This window comes from Anguilla anguilla, chromosome 18, assembly GCF_013347855.1.
Source record: "Anguilla anguilla isolate fAngAng1 chromosome 18, fAngAng1.pri, whole genome shotgun sequence".
NCBI classification, from domain to species: Eukaryota; Metazoa; Chordata; class Actinopteri; order Anguilliformes; family Anguillidae; genus Anguilla; species Anguilla anguilla.
This window is the reverse complement of record NC_049218.1, coordinates 26,567,251-26,593,056: the sequence shown is the minus strand read 5'-3', so window position 1 is coordinate 26,593,056 and position 25,806 is coordinate 26,567,251. Positions and strand designations below refer to the sequence as shown.

Here is a 25,806-nt window from a genome sequence, read left to right as displayed (position 1 = left end):
ATAACGTATTCCGAGACAGAAGAAAAGAAGTGTGCGTGGGTGTCTGTGTACAGTTCGACTGCAAATTTGGAGCGAGCCCTCCCCCCCTCCCTCCCCCCCCCCCCCCCCCCCCTCTGAATTGACAGCCCTCTGATACTCAATTAATTCTTCTTCACACGCTGCTTCAATGGCGGTGTCAAAAGGCCCGCTCTTCAAAAAATAAAAAGTTTCGAGTTCCTTTCTCTTTCGGTGTCAGCCGCCTGAGCGGTAATTGCTAACCAGAGAAGTCGTGTGCGTCGTCAGAGGCGCAGAAGTGCCGTCGCGGAAGACAATCCCGCAGACTCCCTGGCAGCTCCGAGGCCCCAGGTTGCAATTAATGATGGAGTTAACAACGCTAACAACGGCGCGGTGGAAAAACCACCGTCGAAACGACGGGTCCCAAAACACATCGGGCTAAATTTATCAAGGAAAGGCAGGCTTCCCGCTCACGATTATATCCAGAAACGTTTTAATTATTGACGGGAATACATTTCCAAAGAGACCGGTTTTCAAAGATGATTTAGAGGTTTTCTGAAGAATAAACACATTTAATGGAAACGCCAATATTTACTGTTGTTTCTGTGCTTTTCTTTCCCCTACAAGCTAATTGCTGAGAACTGGGTAGGTAGTTAGTAATTAAGTTCACATGAAAGGGGGTTATCATTGAGTTTACTGGGTAGCGGTGTTGCCCATTGCATTTGACCACTCTGTAATTTATCTGTAATCTTATCGGAGTTGGATCAAGGGTTTCTGTCAAACATGGGACACCAGTTAATGAATTAATCTTAACAAATGATTACAGGAATCCATCAATACCAAAATTACAACAGACACAGATAAAAAAAATTATGAGATAAAATTACTGACCATGGTTAGTCGAGTGTTTTATGTTTCAAACAACTGCTTTGAATGAGATGATGACGGTTCTTTTCTCTGGAAGAGAAAAAGTTAAAATAGCATTGAATAATAAATGTTCTGAATTCACGTTACAGGTGTATTATAGGTATCAACCATAGTGTTTACATCAACACACACACTCTGGGGTCAATTTCATGGTGGCCACTACTGACAGGAATAGAGATGGTAAATACCCACCAATAATTCAATTAAATAATTAAATGGCACAGTAATATTATAAATCATTGCATGGGACAAAACAGTTATTGCCTTGATAAGGGAGGGGATTATGTGCAGACTAGCTTTCAAATGTCAGACCGATACCGTCTCTCACATCTGGGGCTTCATCGGCTAAACCGTAAACATTTGCGCTACTGCAACTGAAGAAGCGCTTCTGAGGAATATCGGTCCTTTCAGCCATAATCTTACACGGCATATGCTGTTTCCCAGGGGTAATAAGTCCACTGCTCCAGATTCACAGGACCAGATGAACCTGGAGGTCGACTCTTAGGACACTGACAGACGGCAGCGCGGTCATTCGGAGAACTTTGTTCTGCTAGAAAAGAACGCACAGCAAGAAACGCGTTCAGTATCCTCCGATTTAATCGTGGGTTTAGATCATAGACATAAGACAGTTTAGCGAAAAGAAACAGGCAATCCCACAGCGGGGATTACTTCGACGCAGTCACATCCCGCCTCTGGTGACAGAAAGTGGGCCGTCTAGACACTCGGTTTACAGATAAACGTACGAACAGCAGTCCGCTTGTTTTTTCCTTTCAAATGACAGTGAACACGGTATCATTTGTGTAACCAGCGGTTTTATTTTCGTTTGCAACTGTCGTACACATTCAAGGGTCTACAGGCAGCATACGGACGTGCAGCACGGAAACATTCGCCGCGGTGTCCTTCATCCTTGCCCCATCTCCCTCCTCCTCCTCCTCTTCACCGCTGATGACGAACGACTCTCCGGTTCAGAGAGACAGATGCGCTATCAGGAGAAAATCAAAAAGCTGCTTTTTCACTTTCACAAAAGAAATAAAAAAACATACATACAATATAAGCAACATTTTACTGTACATACTGATATATTGGACAAATATACATCAAGAGTGTTAAAGCCATGAAGCAATACTCTATAGAGTGCAAAATATTCATTCTTAGGCTGCAAAACACTACATGTTAATGCACAAGCCAAACCATTGTAAACAGTACACACAGTTGTTTTCATTTTCCAGTCGATTACTTTTATGGTTTTGTCAATCATATTCATTTCGGGTCCGAGAGAATGGCAATCCACTGCATATTTAACAAACAAAACAACAAAAAACGAAAGAGACAAGAATAAATACACAAAGAGCTTAAGTTGTGTCAGCCTTTGTAACTGCACCTCACGAAGGTGAAATGAAAAAATGCATAAAGCTGACTAAAGCTTTACCAGCACAGGAAGAAGACACATGGACAGTGTGAACACTTTCACAGCCTTCTAAGCTTAAATTATTAAAACTGTAGCCTGTTAGTTAAAAGTCTGAACAGAAATAAATATTCAGATGTGACAAAAAGCAATGAATGATTACTTAAGTCTTGAACAAACCAAGACCTGGAAAATAATAAATAAATAAATAAATAAATAAAAGTAAATAAAAGTAAATAAAAGTAAATAAAAGTAAATAAATAAATAAAGATTTTAATATGAGTATAATGAGATAACCTTGAATGGAGACGGATAAACAGCATCCAGCATCTGGACCACGGGAGAGATTTATAATGGAAGCACAGTGGACCTTAACACATCAATTTGTGTGGATGGAGGCAGTCACACGCTTCTGCAGGCCATTTTCCAGTTAGCGGCAGGCACAGATTCCATCTGCAGATCTCATTTTCTGCAGTGTTCAAAACTCTAATACACAAGCCAATTTTCACCCATTCATGACTTCTCAAAGTTGTTAATTAAATTGCAGGTAATAATCCAGATATCCAATATGTGTGTAATCAAAATGTGCCTTGTGTTCTTGTAGGGAGCAAATAGAAACATAATTGCGACTTCAGAGGCGAACACTTTGGTGTTAAATATCAGGATTGCTTTTTCAAAGTCATTAAAACAGCATTTATGGATATGCGATAAGCACAGCGATGAGAAGTCTTTAAAGCTGCTGTTTGGTATTGCTGCACTAAACATGTGCTTCCCTTGTATGCATTAACACATAGGAGATAGACCATCATCTTACAAGTTTGCCTATATCGAACATTAATTACAAATTCAGGACAAGCAGCCATAAAGTTGTTGCACACATTAAACCTTTCATATCTATGTACATAAATGCACAATCTGATATTGAATCAAAAGCAAATAATGTCTTACACCATCTTTCAATGACATTGTTGAGCTGAGAATAGTTACCAGCGTTTTGTATACTCCAATGTCTTTTTCAATCGTAAGAAAATCACTTTGTTTGGTCAAATGAGTGTATACCAATCCTGCCAACTTGCTCATCACATTGCATACAATTAAAGTTGGTAGAATTTAAGGGATAACTCAGCCCATTGTATCATATGGTAAAAAACACAATATTTGGTCCGAATGGTGATCGTAAAAGAACTTCAGCATTTCTGGGTACCAGACCAGGCCTGCCTGGTACCCAGTGTGGCCTGAAAACTCCCAGGAATAGTTCCAACGTAAAATAATCCGGAAATTTTTTTAGCGCAAAGCCCGATGGACATGAGAAACGGGAGCGGTGGGCGGGGCGTGGCGTGGGTGGGCTGGGGGGCGGGATCAAGCGTAGAAGATGAGCTCCGGGATCTGCCCTCCCTGGACGCCCGTCCCGTTGGTGCTGTCCGAGGAGCACTGGAACTGGAAGGTGACCTTCCCGCACTGCACCTCCGTCATGCCCTCCTGCCCGAAGTAGCTGAGCTCGTTCCCGTCCAGCACCACGCTGGCCGTGTAGAAGGTGTCGGGCTCCACCTGCACGGGGTACTCGAACCACACCGGGAAGGTGTTGCTGGACCCGTCCGAGAAGTACTTGCTGAGGTTCTGGCCCAGCACCGCGCCCTGCCGCTTGAGCTCGATCTTGGCGCTGTACTCGGCCGAGCCGCAGCTGGACCCGTAGAGCCCGAAGCCGGCCACGAAGGCGCGCCTGTCCACGGCGAACTGGATGCTGTCGCAGCGCCCCCGGTAGCGCCACTGGTTGCTGCGGTAGGCGCAGGACTGGAAGCGGTGGCACCGCTGCGGCGACAGCCCCTTGCGCGGCTCGCTGGCGAACTGCAGCTCGGGCTTCTTGGCCGCCGTGTACCACAGGAAGATGTCGTTGGTCTCGGTGAGCGTCAGCACGCCCGACTGCGCCGCGCCGTTGGCGAAGTCGTCCAGCGCCATGGTGGGCACGCGGATCAGGTAGACGGCCTTGCCCAGCACCTTGCGCTTGTTGTCGATGGACGCCGGCAGCTCCCGCCGCTGGCACTCGGCCTCGGCCCAGCTCAGCGCCGCCTCGAACACCACCAGCTCCTTGGCGTTGAGCGTCTCCCGCCGCAGGATGCTCTCCAGGGTGCGGGCGTCGATGTCGCAGAAGCCCTCGGACCGCAGCGCCAGCTCGGCCTGGGCGTCGATCACCTCCCAGCAGCGCTGGGTCAGGTCGGGCTCCTCGAACAGGCAGCTCTGCGACAGCAGCACGCAGGCGTTCTTGGCGCTCAGGCTGGTCTCCAGGAAGTTGACGCAGGCCCGCGCCAGGTGGGGCACGATGTACTTCTTGGCGGCGTAAAGGGTCGCCAGCACTGTGTCCGCGCTCAGGTCGATCTCATCGCAGTATATGTACCTGATGGGACAATAGCGAAAAAAATTACAAAAATTGATTTTCTCTTTGGGCCTCACAGATATCTCATTACCTTTAAGAGCAGTTATCAAAAATGAACACTCTATCAGGGCTGAATTCTAGATCAGGGCTGAAATACATGCATTTCTGGCTTTTCGCTATGGAGATTCCATAATATGAGTCCATTCTGAACATCAAAGAAAATCTGCACCCTTATCTGATAACATAGAAAGTACCTACATGAGCTGCTTTGTTATTTGAAATTGGCAGCATCTGTTGCATGAATCAGTATCTCCAGTCCCGTTCAACAAAACAGTTCACAACAAAAAAAACCATCTGAATAGCAACTCCAAGGCCCAATCAAAAGCTTACACAAACTGAACTGCGTGGAGAGGTACGTATGTTACACAACAGCACAAACTGATCACTTCAGTATCAAGGACAGTGAGTCCAGGCTAAACTCTCAAAGGCACCGAAACTCTCTCTTCCCCTTCACGAGAACGATTGACCTCTCCACAACACATCCTCTCTGTACTCTCAGTTCTCAACAAATTAAAACGTCTTTTCTAAGGACTGCTCCATGAGTAGGGACAGTCTTGCCTACTGTGTCTAATGCAGAATCATAACTTACAACGACGGGAAGTGCCTCCTTCAGAAGGGAAGACCGTAAAAATGCCATACAGGAAGCGAAAAACCGTTAACCTTTAGACGGTGTTCTTCTATGCTCGCTTGCTAACTACTAAGAGCCACCCTTCCGGTGACATTGGTGGAAGGAGAGGTGGAGTGTGGGAAAGCGGTCAGGTTTCAGGTTTTAACTGCGCCTGGAGGACCCTTACTTCAGCAGGGCCAGGAACGCTGCCGGCTCCACGTCCGGAATACGGATCTCATCCTGATCCTCGGCCAGCTCTCCGTAGAACATGGCGTGGAACACCGAGCTTCCCACGGCCAGGACGTACTGGGGGAGGGGGAGAGAGAGACAGATTTTTACAAACTGTGGTCCCCTTTATTTTGGCATTACTGTGAACTGTTACTGCAATATATATATATATATACATGTAATTCCTACACCCAATATGGATGTGAATACACTCAAATTAAAGCTGACAGTCTACACTTTAACCTCACATTGATTGTTTTAACTGACATTTAGATGCGCACACACACTCACACGCACTCCAAAATTGTTTTCTGTCGACAGGCCTGTTGAGGGGGTGGATCTGAGAAGGGCCACTTGGCACAGCTGGTTTCACTTCATCATCATCGTCATCATCATCATCATCATCAGCAGCAGCAGCAGCAGCAGCAGCATCATCAACATCATCAACTTTCAACTTTCTCCAAATATTGCTGCAGACCCTGAGACACCGGGCTCGTGCTGCTTAAATTCCATCCTCTTCTCAGGGATGATACAACATTTGTTTTTTTATTGCTCTTATTTCCTGATCTGCCCATTCCCCAAAAGGTCATCTAACCATAAAATCAGCTTGAGCACATCAGCTTCACGCGTACACAGTAATGTGTCCTTGTGGCTTTTTAATCTCCCCGACCCCAAAGTTGGCCGAGATCCCATTTGATGGCAGTGCCATCTCACGAATAATATAACCGTTATATGGTGAACTGCAACGAGCAAACTTAATTAACCTGTACAGATAGCAGACACCAACAAAATAATACAGACATACAGCAGAAAGGAAGAAACTGTTTTTTTTGTACCACATGCTCAGTATCTTCGTATCTTCATAACGAATACAGAAGCAAAGCGCTCTTTAGGGAATCGACCACCACGCCACACGTTTTGCCTTTTAGAAATGGTAAAGATTTCTCCCTTGAAAATAGAAAAAAATTTATAAATTCCTGACCATGACTGCTGACCGCGCTGACTGGGGATAATTGCCCACTTGAACAGTTAATTAAACAGGGAAAATTAAAACAATAAACACGACCTTTCAGTTTTGTTTTGTAGTCTTGTCAGCGCAGCCAGGGGCAAATTAAACTAGGTCTAGTTTATCGTCGAAAAAACAGTAATGACAGTTTCAGACACAGGTACTGATAACCTCATCTGTCTGTAAAATACAGTAGGGTGAGATTTTAGACGCTGGTTGTTTTGGCGGAGGGGGGTAAGTCCTTGACTCTGCCAAATTACCACCAGGCACTCCAAGGTTAGCGCTAATGGGAGCCGCGGGCTTCCTTGGCTAACTAATCAGTCGTCAGCCATGTGACAAATTTACGATGCCGCAGTGGAAGCATTTGGCCAGTCAGCTCGCCTGGGGCTGCCTCAAGCGACATGACATTCCAGAGGACGCGAGGCACTCCCTACCCTCCAAAATAACCGATCACAACTCCGCGCGTCCTCGCTGGAAACCCGCCAGGCTCAACCCTGTGACCAATGGGCTTTATTCAGGAACGGCCAGCACACCCCTCCCAGCCTCATGTAGACGCACAGTTCATCTACAGTATGGTTACTCATGCCAAACCACCTCCGGAAGGTCAAAACAAGAGCACGCCTTAAAAATATCAGAAATCAATATCAGAAATTCACCTTGAACAGAAATTCACCTTGCACAAAATAAGGGCAGTTCTAATTTTGAGTTCATTTGTTCTTGCTCTTCTTCATTCCTGAACCTGCTTTACATGAATTATGAAGTTTAGCTGTCGAAGGCTGCGTGGCTCAAAAGCAGCCCTGCTACACAAAGGGTGCCTGCTTTCACTGCGAGCGAGACGCCCGATCGTTCATGCGATCCTGACGGGCAATGGCTCTCAGGCGAGGACCGGTCTGCCGTCCATCTCTCCCATGTAGCGATTATTTTATTGCCCCGGTTTATGAGGATGACTGGAAAGGGAGGGTTTGTACAGAGGGAGGGGAGGGGGGGAGGGGGAGGGGGAGGGGAAGGGGGGGGGGGGGGCTGACTTACTTTGTGTCCAGGCAACCGCTGCGTTCCCCCAGGTGACCCGACCACGAAGTGAACGTCTGCCATCAGCTCGTTGTTAAACATGACCGCATTCCTGCAAGGAAAGCGATACGCAGTACCTCAGCACAGCCGCCAGAGGTCAGAGGTCACGCACGGAGGGCACCTATCCAGGTTTTCCCATGTTGACATCACTGCTACATGAGGAGATGCTACCAACTATCAAAGGTGATGACAAACTGAAAAAATACAATGAAATAGTAAAAATACATACAGTAAGTTCTCCATGCCTTGTCTGAAAAGTGTGGCAGCCTGTTCTTAATTCTATAAAGGGGGAGGGTGGGGGGGGGGGTGTTGGGAGCCACAGCCACTGTGTCTCACAGCCAGACATACAGCTCATCAGCACCGTGTGCTGCTGGAACAGTCCCTCATTCTCTAGTAATCCCTTCAACACAATGCAGCTCTGATGCCAGGGAGTACACCGCTCATTTGCCTCCAAAGACCATTAACTTTTTACAGCCCATCATTTCAGCCCGCCACTTTTCTCCGACGCATAAGCCAATAAAATAACCAGCCAGAATGCAGTAAGAGAGATAAGCTAAAGATTCATGCTAAAGGGTTAGCTTCAACAGCCATCAAATTCGACGGTGTTTGCAAACAGCCCGTAACATCCGGATGTAGTATAGGAACTAGAAAGCTGACATTCCTTATCATAAAGTTCACAGAAATAACAAATATCGTTACTCGAATAATAAATAGCATAACTGTCCCCCATAGACTAGTAGTGTGTTGACTCGGATGGGTGGGAGTGACAGGTTAAGACTGATGTGTCAGTGAAACGGACAGGTGGGGGCAGAAAGCGCACACATTCCCCATGCTGCCATGGGGCTTTCCTGTGGGGGGGAGAGTAAGTACTCCTGTTTACCGCAGAGCCCTCTGTGTGTTCCCTACGTGCCCCAGTTGCATTGACCCTCCGCTGGGGCGTTGATGGATAGACTCCCAGGACTGGACAGGGAAGAGGTTGCGCTTACTGCAGGGGACGGGGGACACCGCCGCCCCCGTCACAGCATAACGCTTTCGGCACAGGATCAGGCAGGAAGCGCACATCTATGACCCCTCGCGTCCTCTGAGGGCAGCTCACACCTCCAGGAGCCGGTAAAGACCACAACTCAATCACAAGCTTGGTAAAGACCACTACTCGACTACAAGCTTGATAAAGACCACAACTCAATCACAAGCTTGGTAAAGACCACAACTCAATCACAAGCTTGGTAAAGACCACGACTCGACTACAAGCTTGATAAAGACCACAACTCAATCACGAGCTTGGTAAAGACCACAACTCAATCACAAGCTTGGTAAAGACCACGACTCGACTACAAGCTTGATAAAGACCACAACTCAATCACAAGCTTGGTAAAGACCACGACTCGACTACAAGCTTGATAAAGACCACAACTCAATCACAAGCTTGGTAAAGACCACGACTCGACTACAAGGTTGATAAAGACCACAACTCAATCACAAGCTTGGTAAAGACCACAACTCAATCACAAGCTTGGTAAAGACCACAACTCAATCACAAGCTTGATAAAGACCACAACTCAATCACAAGCTTGGTAAAGACCACTACTCGACTACAAGCTTGATAAAGACCACAACTCAATCACAAGCTTGGTAAAGACCACAACTCAATCACAAGCTTGGTAAAGACCACGACTCGACTACAAGCTTGATAAAGACCACAACTCAATCACGAGCTTGGTAAAGACCACAACTCAATCACAAGCTTGGTAAAGACCACGACTCGACTACAAGCTTGATAAAGACCACAACTCAATCACAAGCTTGGTAAAGACCACGACTCAATCACAAGCTTGGTAAAGACCACGACTCGACTACAAGCTTGATAAAGACCACAACTCAATCACGAGCTTGGTAAAGACCACAACTCAATCACAAGCTTGGTAAAGACCACGACTCGACTACAAGCTTGATAAAGACCACGACTCAATCACAAGCTTGGTAAAGACCACGACTCGACTACAAGGTTGATAAAGACCACAACTCAATCACAAGCTTGGTAAAGACCACGACTCGACTACGAGCTTGATAAAGACCACAACTCAATCACAAGCTTGGTAAATACTGCAAATCGATTACAAGCCTGATGAAGACCACAACTCAATCACAAGCTTGGTAAATACTGCAAATCGATTACAAGCCTGATGAAGACCACAACGCGATTACAAACCCGGCAAAGACCACGACTCGATTACAAGCTTGATACAGAGCAGGACTCGATTACAAGCCTGGTAAAGACGGCAAATCGATTACAAGCCCGAGAAAGAGAATGACTCAATTACCACACGTGCTCCAGTAAACAAATAGAAAGTGACTGGCTGCATAAATGACTCACTTCAACAGAATCACTCGAATCATAAATCACTTTCCTCGGGTCACCCTGCGTATTTGCCCCACCACCCGCCAAACTTAGCCAGCATCACTGGAATCCAGAGGGATCCTGGGATTAACTTCCAAAACTGGAGCAGAATTTGGGAAGTGTTCACCCTCCCCCTTCCTGCCTACCTCTCTCGAATGGTGGGGTACAGCCCTTGCCAGTTGCTGCTCTGGATGGTGTTGTTGTTGTTCAGGTTCTGCTGCTGGTACTGCTGGACCGTGGTGGTCGCCGACGGCTTCTTGGCGGGGAAGACCTCCGCGGCCATCTTCTTCTTCTTCTTGGTCTTCAGGGTGATGATCTCATAGCAGACGGGGGGCAGCTTGGAGCTGGTGGGGCTGCCCTTCTTGGCCCCTTTGCTAGACCTGCTCTTCACCGACTCTGGAAGCATCAAGAAGAAAGTGAGACATTTCATGTTCCGTCCCTTGGCATCCACCATGAGTGAGTCTACCTGCTGAGCAGTGGAGCAGAGCGCAGAGAAGACATTCACGAAGTGAAGAGAAGGTGAACGCGGTGTCCCTCTGGCAGGAAGGAGAGCAGGGGAGTGGAGTGGAGAGGAGAGGAGAGGAGAGGAGAGGAGGTGAAGAGTTTAGCGTGGTCAGTCAAGTCCTCCTTAATATCACCTTTCCTGTGAGCAAACAAGCTTCTTCTTTTCGTACGGCACTTTGCCTTCTCCTCCTCCGGCTCCTTCCCCCCTGCCGTTGTTTTCTCCTCGCTGGGGGATCCGAGCACTCTCGACGCAGCGATGGTGCTTTTTATGGTCTTTTTAAGTTTGATCCAGAGCTTGATACCCTCTTTGGGTCTCCATTACTGTGAGCTATTGAAATGCTAATTTTTTTTGTTTGTTCGTCCTATCGTTCCCGAGCTCTCCCTTCTCTCTGTTTGTTGCTCTCTCACTCTCTCTGTCTCTCTTTCCCTCTCTCTCACTCTCCCTCTCTCTGTCTCTCTTTACCTCCCTCTCTCTGTCTCTCTCTCTCTCTGTCTCTCTTTACCTCCCTCTCTCTGTCTCTCTCCGCCTCGCTCTCTCCCTCTCTCTCTCGCAGTGTTGACAGACCTAGATTTAGCGCTGCTGCAGTGGCGCTGGCTGCCCTGCTTTCGTTCAGGCACACGGTTGCCGCGGACTCTGCCGGGCTGTTTTGCTGACTACAGGAGTTGAATGGATGAGCGGAGTAAACCCCCCCCCCCCCTCCCCCCTCGCAAACGGAGCCAAAGTATCTAGCGGAACTCAGCCAATCGGGCCAGGCGGGGTGTGTGATTGGCTGTGGCAAAACCTGTGTAGCACCTACTAGAATATGCAAATCTCCTCAATTAAAGTGACAGTCACCCCCGCCCCCCTACTCTGCAATCATATTATATTTATCTGTTGTTTATTTTTGCCATTCTTTCCTCCTTTAGGTGAACCACATATTGCTCAAGAAAAATCAATGAAAATGCAAATGCCAGTGCTGGAATTTAGTTCTATTTATACACCCACTTAGGGATCATATAGCTGCATAAAAAAATTTTTAAAATAAAAATTCTAATTTAAAAGCTTCTCAACATATTTGAACTGTTTAATAAACATGTTTTACTTGTAGCAAAAACAAGATGTTCTATGCCCTTTATTTTTAGCAAATGAACAAGATTCACATAATTCTTTTAAGGAACTGTAATTTTGCCCCTAATTTGGCTACTAACATCCTATTCTAAATGGCAAAGTGGGACAAACACTGCCATGCAGTAAGAAGTCAATATGCTCGGTATAGATATGAAATGTCAAAAATAGACAATTCCATACATATGACATGACGGTCTACTGTTGCTGTAGCTATAGGTTAGGTGCACAGCAAATCTGTTGCACAAATTGCATTTTACACACTTGGATCTGCCATTCGATTCTTAATGAAAAAGAGACGCTTCTACCACAACGTGTCCAAACAGATTCAAGACAGAAATGAATTCCACCTTCACATAAACGTCAGTGAGGTTGACGGCATTGTAAGATGTTGGTTGCATATTCATAAACGCCTGGAAAATACAGATTGCATTTAAACCACAACGTCAGTCCCACCTGCAGCATTTTCAACACAGACAATTTATTTCAGCGAGCAGTGTGCATTTATATTTAAAAAGCTTTATGCGACGAACGGCGCAGCTCGCAACAGCGATGTAGGCTGTAGTCTATAGCTCATAAATAATTCTGAGGGAAATGCGTCCTGTTCCATTTCTGGACACTCCATTCGGGCGTCATTGTTACTTCAGAACTAGAGAAAGTTTTTTTGTTTTGTTATGCAAGGCAAACGAACATGTAGGCTGCACTACGTGACTGCCTGCTGCTACAGCGCGAACAACCTGTCATAAATCGGTCAATGTGGTAAACTGAAACAAAAGCACTTCCATAGCCTATATAAAAATGTAATGTTAAGGATAGAAGAGTCACTAACCAACCGCATTTCATTTGCTTACATGTAAAATTTAGGATCTTCTTGTACCTGTCAGTCGGACTAGAATTGTCCCCCATCGTACTGCGGTCGCTAGGCGAAGCGGTTGTAAACTGCATGTAATGATCGCAGTTTTGCGGGTTTACTTTGGATTTGAAAATATTATGGGTCGCGAAGCATGTTCATTACCGAAGCATTTGACGTAAATGTTAGAGCAACTCATCCCGGAAACTTTACTCAGGTTTACATGAGTCCGGCTCCCTCTATTGTTCGAAAATAGGACGGAGTGCTTGAAGCTTTCCTCGAGGAGCCCGCAGTCAGTTCCGTTAGATTGCCGTTTCCAATAATACACTGGCCGTCGGCGTGAAACCGCCTGGCCGACTGAGAAACACGGGCGGCCAATCTGTATCGCATATTAGCATATGCTGCATGCATGTAGGGAATGCATTACCATCCGTTTTAAAATGCGCGGTAGGCTATAATAGTTAGGGAACAAAGCCCTCTACCTCTTTCAGGCTGTGGGTTTCATTCCCAGCTGGGAAATTACTTGTACAATATATTATACCTGAATTGCTCCTGTAAAATATGCAGCTGTATAAATGTGTGTTTTAAAAATTCTAGATTATAAAGGGCATGTTTTTTTGCTATTGCTGGGGAAGCATAGGCCTACTTCCATTGATTACCATTGCCTCGTACATCCATTGTGTGTCCTGCAAATGACTGAATAGGATTCTTAAAAAGAGAGAAAAAACAAAGGATTATCTGGATGAGCATGTTTAATTAAATTGTGTAATTGACATAAGTCATCAATTTAGACGTCACACAGCCTGCACATAACACTGCAAACCCATTATAATTACTTCCAATGACTGCCAGTTCATAACGTTTCATTTCTTCCCACTGATAGCATGAAACATGGAAATGACTAGCAGCGAATTAGGAACACGGTCATTATGTACATATGTAGACACTTTATACGGATGTCCTCTTTTTATTCTCTTTAAAGGAGAACAGATGTTCTTGTGTGCATTATTTATCTTTATTATGAATAGGCCTGCAGTCCCTACAGAAGTATAAAGCGTATACGGGGAGGCTCAAAGTAGATTTCAGCTGCAGATGTGTTTTGTTACGTTGGCGGATCGTTAACAGCATTCAATATTCACTCCTTATTCTCACTCCTCTCGTACCTGTCTAATATCTTTAACAAGATACCCTGCTCCAGGTCCTCCTCAGCTGAGAAATAAAATAATATTAATCAACAGCACAGTGAGCCGCCCCTGTTCGGAGCGTCGAATCGAAGCCCCCCTCCATACTCTGCGCCGCACAAAACTCATTCTCTGCTACTGGCCTGTGGAAGCGTTCCCTTGGCAACCTGACACTCAGAAACCAGCAGGACAGGTCATGGTGGGCAACACGAACCAGTGGCCCAAACATGTTCTATTTCAACCCAGTCCTGTTTCTGTAGGTGTTTTATGAAACATACGGGAAGATATTTCCATAATTGTTTTAAGTTTAATATCTTAAAAGTGTAAAAAAAAAAGACATTTTTTCTGTCTGTGATCTTATTCTGCAATAAATTAGGTTGTATAAAAAGAGACAATTTTCAGTCATTGAGAATTTAAATTCAGATTAAAAAAACAGCATCATTTTGTAATCAAAACTGGCTTTGAGCAAAAACATCCTTGACAGTGTGAATTATCATGTGTGGGTGGGGCACAGCTAATATTTATTACGCACGGATTTTCACTAAACAGATGGTGCGGAATTAGCCTCTGATTCAAACTGGCATGACCCCGGAACAAAATGGTTCCTCCGATTACACTAACGATCGTGACGACAGTTTCATCAATCATCTGGAATTACGCTGCTTTTCCCTTTGACCTCATGCGTGTAAACTCATATGTAGAGGACGCTTCACACAGTTCAGTCCTGCAGAGGGTCGCAATAGTTTTATCACACTAATAAATGTGTTCTGTGAGTGAGGCAAACCTTAATAAATCTCTGCTCTCTAAGTAACTGCGCCAGACCTCGCTGACTAATCTTCCAGGTCAGAATGTTTACTTTACAGTATTAATTATTTTAATGCTTCAGCATGCTTCATACTTCCTGTTTTTTACACTGTACATCCAGTGGAGAAAGGGGCTTCAAAGCATGCAAACAGCAACACTTGAGACATGACTGTGACTGAGAAATGACACATTACTATGTTTTGAACACACAAATAGAATTGTGATGGATTCATAATGGCAAGAAGTCAGTTGTGTTAAGATGTTGCTCCTTAGTTCCCAATGTCCCACCTTTACCAACCCAGACTACCTTTTAACACTAATGTTCACACATTGTGATACTTTGGTGTATTTTTAGCATTCTTCTCCAGTGTTGCGCATATGAAAGTTTAACATACGAGACAGACAAGTTATCACACAAGACTTTTTGAGAGAGAGAGGGGGGGGGAGGGAGGGAGAGAGAGATAAACTAGTATAGACTATGCTAATTTAAATGTACCAATGTTCTAAAAAACTGATTTTTATTTGTTAACTTGCACTAATTTAAACAATTTGAATGCTTAAATTGCCAATGGAATTGTGGTTTACGACTGAACTGCCAGTTCGCTTATTGCCTTGAGTCAGTGGCATTAAACGAAAGAAAGCGGCCAATCCGACTGGACGTAATGAAAGCAAAGCTCCACCACACCCACAGGTCATTTATTCATCTTAAACCAGCTTCTGTTGTGACTCCCACAGCTGGGTGTCCGGAAATTCCTGATATTTGGACATGCCTTAATTCGCCAGCGCCCCGCATTACCACATAAATAAGGCCCTTTGTGAGGTTTTAGAAAACCGAGTTTTGTGTAAACGGCAGAGCAGAGCCTCCAGACGACAAATTCCTCAGCTCGTGCTGACATTCCACTGTTTGCATTAGAAATTCTCATCTTTAATTGCCAACTTCAAAAAGGGGAAAATATGAATATTTACTTTCCATATGAGGAATCTTAAAATTATCCCTTACAAATGTCATACCACTTAATGGAGCCAGAGGCTCATGTGCTTTTAGCCGGCTGTCTCGTCTGTTGCGGTTTCATTATTTATTTATTTGTTTATTTTTTACAGTGGCTGCAGTGCAACGGATTGCCTCTTTGAAAGTAGTTTAAATATTAATATTTGTTTCAATGGTCTCCTAGTGTGAAGTCAGTATTTCAGCATATAAATTAACTATGCCAAAAAATGATTCTCAGTTCGGATGAGAGATAGAAAACTGCCATAGATTTAAGCAGAGGCTTTATTTAATGTTTTATTAATTTTTAATATTTAATATTCTTTTGCATAATGGCAGTTTTGTGAATAAGGAAAGGGCTTGCCGATGTTAAATCTTCCTGCAAGGGCCTACAGTATGATGAGGAGCACTCCAAGAACATGCACACAGGACCATTATTCTCACTGCTGTACCTGCAGAGGTATGGACAATCACCTGTGAACAATGCTGTGGTTGGCCTCTTTTGATTGTTTGAGACTGCATAATGTACATTACATTAGTGGAATTCTTAAGATGCGCTTTTCAAGAGCAACCCATGCAAAAGTGCGCGTGTGTGTGTGTGTGTGTGTGCGTATGTGTGAATGAAATTTTGTGATTGTAACCTATTTTTTTATGTTTACACAGTATTCATTTATGCCGCTGGATTCCGGCTGGGTCTGTTTCTCCAGGGCACAACAGCAGTGCCCTATTTGACAATTCAGTCTGTGTCCTTAGGATTATAAATCCAGTTCCTTGACCAGTATTCCACGCTGCTGCCCAACATAAGTGCTATTATTTTTATGAACTATTTTGACCCATGGAATTGTAGAATGGAAAAGGTAAATTACAATTACAAAATTGCACTCATGCACGCATGCGCACACATACGCTCACAGACACATGCGCACACACACACAAATCAATGTAATACGTTGCCATTCAATAGGTCCTATGATTAGGCAGCAGTGCACATTAATATGACTAGTGCATTTGACTGTAACCTACACTAACTGAAATCTCCGAAGTACTTCAAATAAATCTTCAAATGACCAAATTCGACCAAAGTCATGATCTGACTCTGTAGGAATTCAGATACGCATTTGGAATGACAGCCATTTGCAGAGCCAAAAAATGTAGTTTTTTTTAGTCACTACACCTCAGGAATGGAGTTTGTCACTATACCTCAGGAATTGTTTGATCACAGGCTGTGTGACTGAGTGAGTCTCTCTCTAATTGAGATGGAAAACCTGGCCCACCTCAGGGTCTTTGATGGAAGACAGCCAGTCTGCCAAGAGGCACCTGCTGTGAAATCGGGTCCTGGGGAGAGTTGAATTGAGACTTATGAGGCAGAATTTGAGGTTCTGACTAAGTTTTTACAGAGCAGACTCCTCTCTGTCTCCCTGCACCAGTGTAACACAGAGGCCCAATTGCAGACAAGGAGCAAACATCTGAAACTTGAGAGGCTTTTATTTTTGAACCCATGTAATTATCTCATTTATCAAATGACCTCGGTTTGCTCAGACGCGGTGCTTTTGAAATCATTCGCTCCCAAAAAATAATTATTTTGAGTCGGAAAATAGGCTCAAACCTTAGGAACATTTATGAAAATGTTCCCTGTCAACAATGGTGTAAAAAAGCCATAAACACATACATTTAGCTACGTTGTTTGTGCCTGTGTCATAAAATTATAAAAGCATGTCTGTAATACACATAGGTGTACGCACATAGCTATTATGATTGGCTTTTTCCTCATTAGCAAGCTTTTTAGCAAATGTTCTAGTAAAGCCGTGTTTCCACCAAAATTACCCGGAACTTTCAGTCCCAGGAACTACTTTACCAGGAACTAAAAGGTTCCTTCAGCCAATGGTTGTCTGCGTTTCCACCGGGGTCTAAAGTCCCGCGAAGATTAGGCAAATTAGCCCACTGACGTATGAAAAAGCGGCGTTGTCGTCGGTCCATCTGTCATATTATTTCTTCTGTAACCCCATACTACCACCGAAGTAGCCTACATTATTTTCTAATAACCGGGACAGCCCGGAGGGGTTTATTCCACTTATATACAACGGGTTACCAACAATGACTATATATGGTTACTTTTGTATTTATTGATTTTTATCGATTTAATCACATGGAATTGAAATATTCTTCTGCAGCCGTTTGGGCATATTTTACCGCTGTCAAGCAAAACTGTCGTTGGTAGTTGAACTTGGACCGTTATGCAACAAATAGGATATAACAGGCCAATAGTCAGATTGTAACTGTTTTATATATCCTCTCAAACACATTTATTATGTTTTTATGCGAACATTCGCTTTCATGTCTTGACATCCGAAGCGACAGAATGCATTCACATTTCCAATATAGGCTAACTGGCAACAACAGCAGAAAACATGCACACGTTGTAAACAGTTTGCTGTTTGATTACTTTCTCATCATCAATTCCATATAGGCTAATCGCAAAATGACAAGAATAGAACGAAAACTCGGACTTGCGTGAACATTTAAATTAGTAGTGGTACAGCCACCGTTTGTTTTCCTTCGAAGTTACTGCTAGCCAAGCAGCGAAGTGTGCCCTCCAGATGCGAACCATGCACCATAAATTAGTCCATAGTCTTCCTGGTCTTTTTGTGGAATTGAAGAATGGCAGAGTAAAATTACGGCAGTCAGAAAAAGCTAAAGGTACGATTACTAGAATTAACCTGTTATTTTACCCTGACAAAAAGTGCGGAAGGTGATTTCCAGTTTGCTTTTACTGTATCACCAATGTGAATTACGCAGAACTACCGCATACCTCACATAACTGTATCAAACGTTTTGAGTCAATTACAACGGGCTAAGAAAATCCAGAAGAAAATATTCAGCAACCGAATTAATCCGTTTGAATGTTTTAGTACGTAATATGCTGTCCCAGCACGAATGCTTAGCATTTTATAAAACGAATATTAAAGCAAGAAAAGAACAGAAGAGCACATGTTATAATTCCAAGACGTTGGCAGGCTATAACCAAAAGTAGGCTACTGCGCCGCATAACATACAAGTTTGATTTGAAGTTATTATGAAAATAAATTGGTTTGCGCCTGCATATTTTCAAACATGGCGCCTGAAAATAGACACAAAAAAATCCTGTGAGTACTCGACCAATCAGAAATGTTCAGCGCTGCAAGCTCCACCCAAAAGGTTCCTGTACTTTCGGAAAGTACTACCCCCCGAGCAGGAACCTTTTGGGGGGTAAAACAAAGCCCCCAGAACTAAATTTAGACCCTAGTTCCTGCGGTGGAAACGCACTGAGTTCCTCAAAAGGTTCCTAGTTCCGGGGTATAGTTCCTGCGGTGGAAACGCGGCTTAAGACAGTTAACTGTGACCGTTGTGCTCACTGTACCAATATGTCTTTGCTATTCTCTTTACCTACTTCCATACTTCTTTTGGTGTTTTAGACAGCGGCTTGTTTAGACGATAATTACTGGCACCATCATGTCTGAATGCTATTGACCCAGATAAATACCGGATTATCATTAGTTATGTGAGTGGGAGATGGTGGAATTGATGGAAGAGTTCATTAATACCGCAGTGATCTGTGTTCCATGTGTGTAAGTTACTACAGCGTAGTTCTCAGAGAAGGTCTAGCTGAATGACATTGGTTTGACAAATAGCCAAGCGCATTAAATGAATGACGGAATAGTTAATGCCTAGCCTTTCCTTCATACATACTTTACTTCCTGAAAAAAATGAAAGATGAAATAAAATGTGCACATGAAACAAGGCTGCATCTACAGAGGGGTGTCCAACGCAATTCTCGATACGGTTATTCACTTGTTATTCACAACGGAAGAAGTGTGTCCAGCGTGTTGCCGTGGCGTCTTTTTGAGCCCATTTGCATTGCGCGTGGAATGCGCGATGAAGCCTGTGCATTTTCCGCTGTTATAGCCGACCACTGGGGACCTCCTTCGAGAGCTGCTGTGGCAAAAGAACAAGATTTCATAAATGCGCCACAGGTCGAAACTGAGCAGCGAGAAGGTCAGAGGGGTGAAGCTGAGGACTCAATCACGCCCACTCATCCGAATCTGCCTGAGGGGGGGACTCAAACTCTAACCGTATCTTTGCACATCTGCTTCCTGCCTTGCACAAATCTGTCTTTCTTTCCCACTCTTGCAGGACTGCAATTGTTTTTTATCACCTAACTACAGCAATGAGTAAAGAATTAAATGGACACAATGGACGCTTTTCACATTTTTCTCAGTTTAAAAAAAATATATACCATGATGAAGTCTGTATGTATTTGGACAGTGACACCATTTTTATTGTTTTGGCTCTGTATTACAAGACATTGGATTTCAAATGAAACAAGGAATATGAAGTTGAAATGCAAACTGTCAGCTTTAATTTCAGAATATTTACATGCATATCAGGTGATCTGTCTAGGAATTCCAGCCCTTTGTATAACTAATGTCCCCATTTTAGGGGACCATAAGCAATTGGACATATTAAGATCTTAAATTAAGTTGTCTTATTAAATACTTGCTTTCAAATCATTTGAATTTGATGACTGCCTGAAGTATGCAACTCATGAGCATCACCACACTTTGGGTATCATCCCTGGTGATGCTCTGCCAGGCCTGTACTGCAGCCATCTTCAGCTCCTGAGTGTTTCTGGAATTTTTGCCTTCAGCCTTATCTTCAGCAAGTGAAACGCACATTCAGTTGGATTCAGGTTGGATGATTGACTTGGCCAGTTAGAACATTCTGCTCTTAGGCTCTCCTTGGGTGCGTTAACAGTATGTTTGGGGTCATTGTCCTACGAGATGCAGTGCCATCCAATGTATATATTCATTGAGGCATTCTGTTGAATCTGAGCAGATAAGATGTTTCTGTACCCTTCAGAATGAATCCTACATCCAGCAGTCACTTCATCAATAAAGACCAGTCAGCCACTTTCAGTGGCAGCCATACATACTGAAGACATACATTCCCCGCGCTTACCTCTTTCTGTCACTTCGGTACAGGTTAATACTTATCTTATCTGTCCTTAAGACTTTGACCCAGAACTCTACAGTCTTTTTATATACTTTTTTTTGTTGCAAAATCTAACCTCGCCCTTTTGTTCTTGAGGCATACCAGTGGTTTACATCACATATCAAAATAAAACTGACAGTCTGCACTTCAATCTCATATTCATTGTTTCATTTCAAATCAAATGTGCTGGAAATGACAAAAACTGCATCATTGTCCACATTCTTACAGAATGCTTTGTATAGCACGACAGCATGTGTGAAAATAATGATCAAAAAGAAAAGGTTTTCTTTAAAAATATTATGCAGAAACTGGCTCAACCCATACTTTATATTAGAAAGAGTATTAGAATACATATTAGAAAGAGTGACCTCTCTGTCTCCGTCTAATCGATATTCTTTCAGAAGAGGAAATAAAAGCGCAGCTTTTGTGTGTGGAGTGGGGGCGGAGCCACGATACCCGCCCTGTCGCCCACGGTTACTGCCTTCTGATGTTGTTCTCAGAGGAGTCCACCTCAAAGTGGCACAAGCATGGCTGTGATTGGCTGCTGTAACCCTTGCTGGAACTCTGATTTTAGAGGAAGGAAGAGTCAGTAGAAGGGCCCCCAATCACCCTTCCAGGGGCAACCTCCATGGCGACCTCCACAGGCTGGCCACCTCCATGTTGTGTGCATCGCCGTTGTGCTGCTCGTCGAGCCCGCACCTACTGTAACTGTGTAAGGGTGAATGAAGGGAGTGGGGCGACTGATCTGCATCTGTGTTAATGAGCTAGTTCACCCTCGCTGTACATTTCTGTGCCAGAGGTAATTACAGTACCAAAACAAAGTCTCCCTGACCTTTTTTTTTTTGGGAGCAACACATCTCTGAGGCGGAGGATGTTGGCGGAGATGTTTGTGTACCCTAGCAGACCCACCTCCAGTACCCCCCACCCCCACCCCGTGCAGTCTCCAGTTACCAGCGCTTCTGCTCGGCCCCATAGGCGACAGACAGGCGAGCAGAGTTGGGCTGAGACGATAAGGATCGTACAGAGACTTACGGCGGGGAGAGGGGAACGTAATGAGAGTTCTTTGTTTGCAGGAGGGGGGAGCGTTTCCTTCCCGCTTAACAAAGCATTGCCAGCATAACAGTAATGAGGTGTCTGCCAATGTCTATGACATTCTTCTTGGCATTTACAGAGAGAGGGAAAAAAAACAGCAAGTCAAGAAAAAGATTGAGGAGATTTTTTTTTTTTGTTCTTCCTGCCTGCTCATTTCCCTATTCAGGCTACATGCAAATTGACCTGAAATAAAGGCAACTGATTATAAATGATTTATGTTTACTTTCTGTTTCATTTATTTATTTATTTATTTATTTATTTATTTATTTATTTATTTATTTATATATTATTATTATTATTATTATTATTATTATTATTATTATTATTACTTTTTAAGGGGAAATGGAATGGCAGTATCTGGTTAGATACAGGTGTTTGGTGCAGGTTATTTTGTGTGTGGAGAGACAGACTCTTTTAGAAGCAGTGAGGCTCGGGATTTTGTTCCATCTTGTTCTGGGTGAGAAAAATTGAGTTCGCGAAGCACAGGTCACTACAGGGCCACCGTGAAGTTTGGCTCTGTCAGTAATTTCACCGAGGGCTGTTTTATTCCCCATCTTGGGGTGCAAATCATAGAACAAAACAGACAAATACACACAAAAAATAAAACAGGCTTCCAGTGTAAGAGGTCGACCTATGTGTTGTCGAGTGACTGTAGATGAGGCCATCACTGTTCAGAGCCCTGAAGAAGCACTCTCCCCTCCTTATCTTCCCCAGCTGTCTCAGTATTACAAAAATACATTCCTGAAACTGCCATGTATGTATGTAATATTTGCATAATATATGTTAGAATATAGTTCATGATATTTAAAGTTGGTCGATAATGAATTTTTATCATGTTTAAATTCTTTTAAGGAAACACTTTTTGGTTTTTAAGAACTAACAAATATTTCTAATTATTTAGAATATAAGACATTGCCTACAATACAAACAAAATGGAACAGTTTATGCCAAATTTAATTTCCATTTTTCACAATAATATATTTTTTAAATATATTTCAGTGGAGATTGCATTCATAAACGTTTGAAACAAAGTAATTATATGGCCTAATTTAACCTGTCAGCCAAATGTGACCTTTTCCGATATTATTTCAAGGAACACAAAGACACTAATTGTAATCGGAATAATAGCATATGCTCATGTGCGATTGTTTCAATGCACTCCTGCCCTCTTGCACAGAAGCATAACTCTGAAGACCACTTAATGTGTATGTATGACACGCTAGGGATAGAGATTTCCGAAAATGACAAAACAATTGTGTCTAATTGCAAGCTCAAAACTTCATTTAAAAATTTGTGGGAGCTGAGGAGGCTATAAGTAAGTACAATATTGGAATCATAAAATCAACCCCAGGAGAAAGAGTTTCATCAGACACGCCAAGTCAGCGAGCTGCTCTCCCATCTTCCCCCTCAGACCCTCAGACCTAAACCTTGAGTCTTTCACTCCGGAAGCGGGAAAGGTCGGGAGAAGATCGCACATGTCCGGTCAACGAGATGACCAACATGATGACGCTGCTACTCTGCTGATGGGAGTCTGCTCTTCACTGATGGGTGCAGCCCGTTATTGCCCTGGGCAACTGAGCTGGTGGGCAGACCAAGATCCTCCAATGACCCAGAGGGGTTTCCCCTGCAGGAAGAGGAGTGAATAGCATCTTAACTGAAACCCTCCATCTATGGGTCAGGCCTTGGGTAAATGTACGCTGTCCTGTGGTGCTTTTGGCCGCAGTTGGCACTGGCATGGTCACAATGCAGTTGTGGAACAACCAGCCAATAGGTGCACTGAGCACGACGGACTCAGCTGCGCATACGAACCAGCAGTCCCCTGAGTTTCCTGTTGAGTGGCTTATCGCTGACTCTGAGCCGGCTGCCTGAGAATGATGGGATATAAAAAGTCCACCACTGAATTGAGAAAATGCAGGACCAGAAGGAACCAGACAAGTTAACAATGAGACTTCTGAATAAGGTCAAGTTCAGGAAGATTCAATTTATGAGGGAACACATTTAGAATTAAGAGTCGATGCAGGAGGCTTACAGCATAGTATTGGAAAAATAAGGCTCATAATAACCTTTATATAGGAGCCACTGCATGCAGCAGTTGGTTGTTTTGCAAAGGCCTATGGATGCTTCATCCATTTTAAATCCAGGCACTTTGTCATTTATGTTTACCCCTGGAACTGGGTCATTCTTTGTGTGATTAATTTTAATAAACACTTAAAAGGTCAAAAGCAAGTGATGGAACACAACATTTTTATTCTTGACAACACCCAGCTGTTCCTCCCACACTAAGCAACAAGGTGACAACGTGCCTGTTCCATCCAGTCTTCTCCCTTTCGTGCCTATAATCAGTCCTCAGCCTATGGATGTAAAGTGACAGTTTTGTGTCAGAGCTGACCTTCACTGTCCAATTTTCCTCAAATATTATATATTGTCTTTTTTTCTTTTTTTTTGGAGGGGGTAGGGAGAGGCTTGAGGCAACAATTTTAAACAGGAGAAAACAACCTGGTCTCGTGGCCTATGCATGTAACCCCCCTTACAGAAGGATTGTGAGGGTCATTTAAGAGGGACAAAAATGTAGATATATTTTCTACCCCACCATAGAAATTAATTTAATAACAATAAATGTGCCAATGACTGGTGTACATGTGATCACACTGGGGGCATGTTTGTGTTGGACAGCCATTTTTGAACCTTGATATCCCTGCCATTTCAAAACAAGACTCAATGCCATTTCACAGCTGGACTACAATTTATGCCATTACCATGTTTTGGACAGCTTCTAATAATTAGCATTAAAAATGGAGCCTTTTTTCAGCAAACATCACTCCATTTAAATCCAATTATTTTTGAGACAGACATGCCTGCATTTTATATTTTCATGGCTGTACACTTCATTAAATTTGAATGAGACCCCAAAATTCTGAAATTCTGGTCATAAATTGTCCATAGATTTAAGAGAGGCAAAATGTTAACGTACGAATAAGGCTGACTTCTCTAAGTTTAACTGATTCTGTCGTTCTAAATGAACTTAAGATCAATGGAGGACCGTTATGTCCAGTGCCTACGCACACAGAAGCCAGACAAGCTGTCATGCGCTCAATTAGCGATAACACGTTGGATCCAGCATCGCGAGGGTGGCTCTAAACGAGACCAGCAATGTTGGCGTGAACCACAGAAAAGTTACAGCCTGTTTTGAGCAGCACTCTACGTCAAAAAACAGAATAAACTAATGAGGGGGGGTGTTTGCACTGTACTTGTTTTAGGATGATGTATTGAATTTCAGTGAAGCAGTGAAGTGTACGTGCATGATAATACCAAGCATTAACAAAACTCAAAAACTAAAGAAATTAATCGCATAACACTACACTTTTAGTGAAATTTTTGAAAATGAATGAAATTGATCAACCCTAACACTAACATCATCCTGCTCTCCATCAACACATATCAGCACAACAGCAACATCCCTGTATATGTGTACTGTACCTCAAGCAACGTCTACTCATCACTGGGCAAATTGCTTAAGATTCAAACCATGTCTCAAATAGCTTAATTCATACTCTTTTAAACTGTCATTTTTTGCGATTAATTTCATTGATGGGCAAGTCACAGACCTGGGCTTTTTGAATTCCCGGTGTAAAATATTACTCAGGGCATATTCTGGGGTTAATATGAGAACAAAGGGGAACAGAACTGCATTCATATTTAGAACTGTAACGTTTAGGACAGCGCGAGATAAGCAGTAATAACATTTCGGCCCACTTCTGATTATGCTTTTATCAGCCGTGCAGATAGACTGCGGGCCGGGAGCACTCTTCAGTGGCTCTGAAACCACTTTTTAGTTTAATACCAGTGTCCTCTAAAAGTGTGAAGAGCGAGACGTGGTCCTGGATGGCCTGTTAAAACGCTCTGGAGGAAGCAGGAGACCACGGGGTTATTTCAGTCTCGAGCCAGTGTGGCTGTGAGCTGGATAAAAACTGCACAACGCTTCCAAAAATCATATTGGGACCCTGCAGGTTTCAGTCATACAGTCCATACTCATGTTGAAGTTGAATGGAAGCCCACCAAATTTGAGGGAGAATCATATTATTTGTGAAGAAATGCACAGATCTTCTGAAAATCACATTGGGACACTGCAGTCTTAATCAGTCCACACTCACACAGAACTTGTGTGAAGCCCAATACACATTACAGAACTCATC

The 25,806-nt window shown here is 43.5% G+C and overlaps 1 protein-coding gene across 3 annotated transcripts; it reads right to left on the bottom strand.

Moving 5' to 3' along the window:
* Window positions 1–1,713: 1,713 nt before the first annotated feature.
* Window positions 1,714–11,243, bottom strand: btbd3b (BTB (POZ) domain containing 3b). Of its 3 annotated transcripts, none has more exons than XM_035399603.1 (5): window positions 10,531–11,243; window positions 10,211–10,460; window positions 7,628–7,718; window positions 5,552–5,670; window positions 1,714–4,718 (listed from the first exon to the last, which is right to left on the bottom strand). In XM_035399603.1, exons 2-5 carry the CDS (start codon window positions 10,345–10,347, stop codon window positions 3,686–3,688), a joined length of 1,380 nt encoding a protein of 459 aa, XP_035255494.1. In that variant the 5' UTR covers window positions 10,348–10,460; window positions 10,531–11,243; the 3' UTR covers window positions 1,714–3,685. The 3 variants fall into 3 exon arrangements, with proteins under 3 accessions (XP_035255494.1, XP_035255495.1, XP_035255493.1); XM_035399604.1 differs by having other exon boundaries at window positions 10,703–11,243; XM_035399602.1 differs by having other exon boundaries at window positions 10,211–11,243.
* Window positions 11,244–25,806: the final 14,563 nt, after the last annotated feature.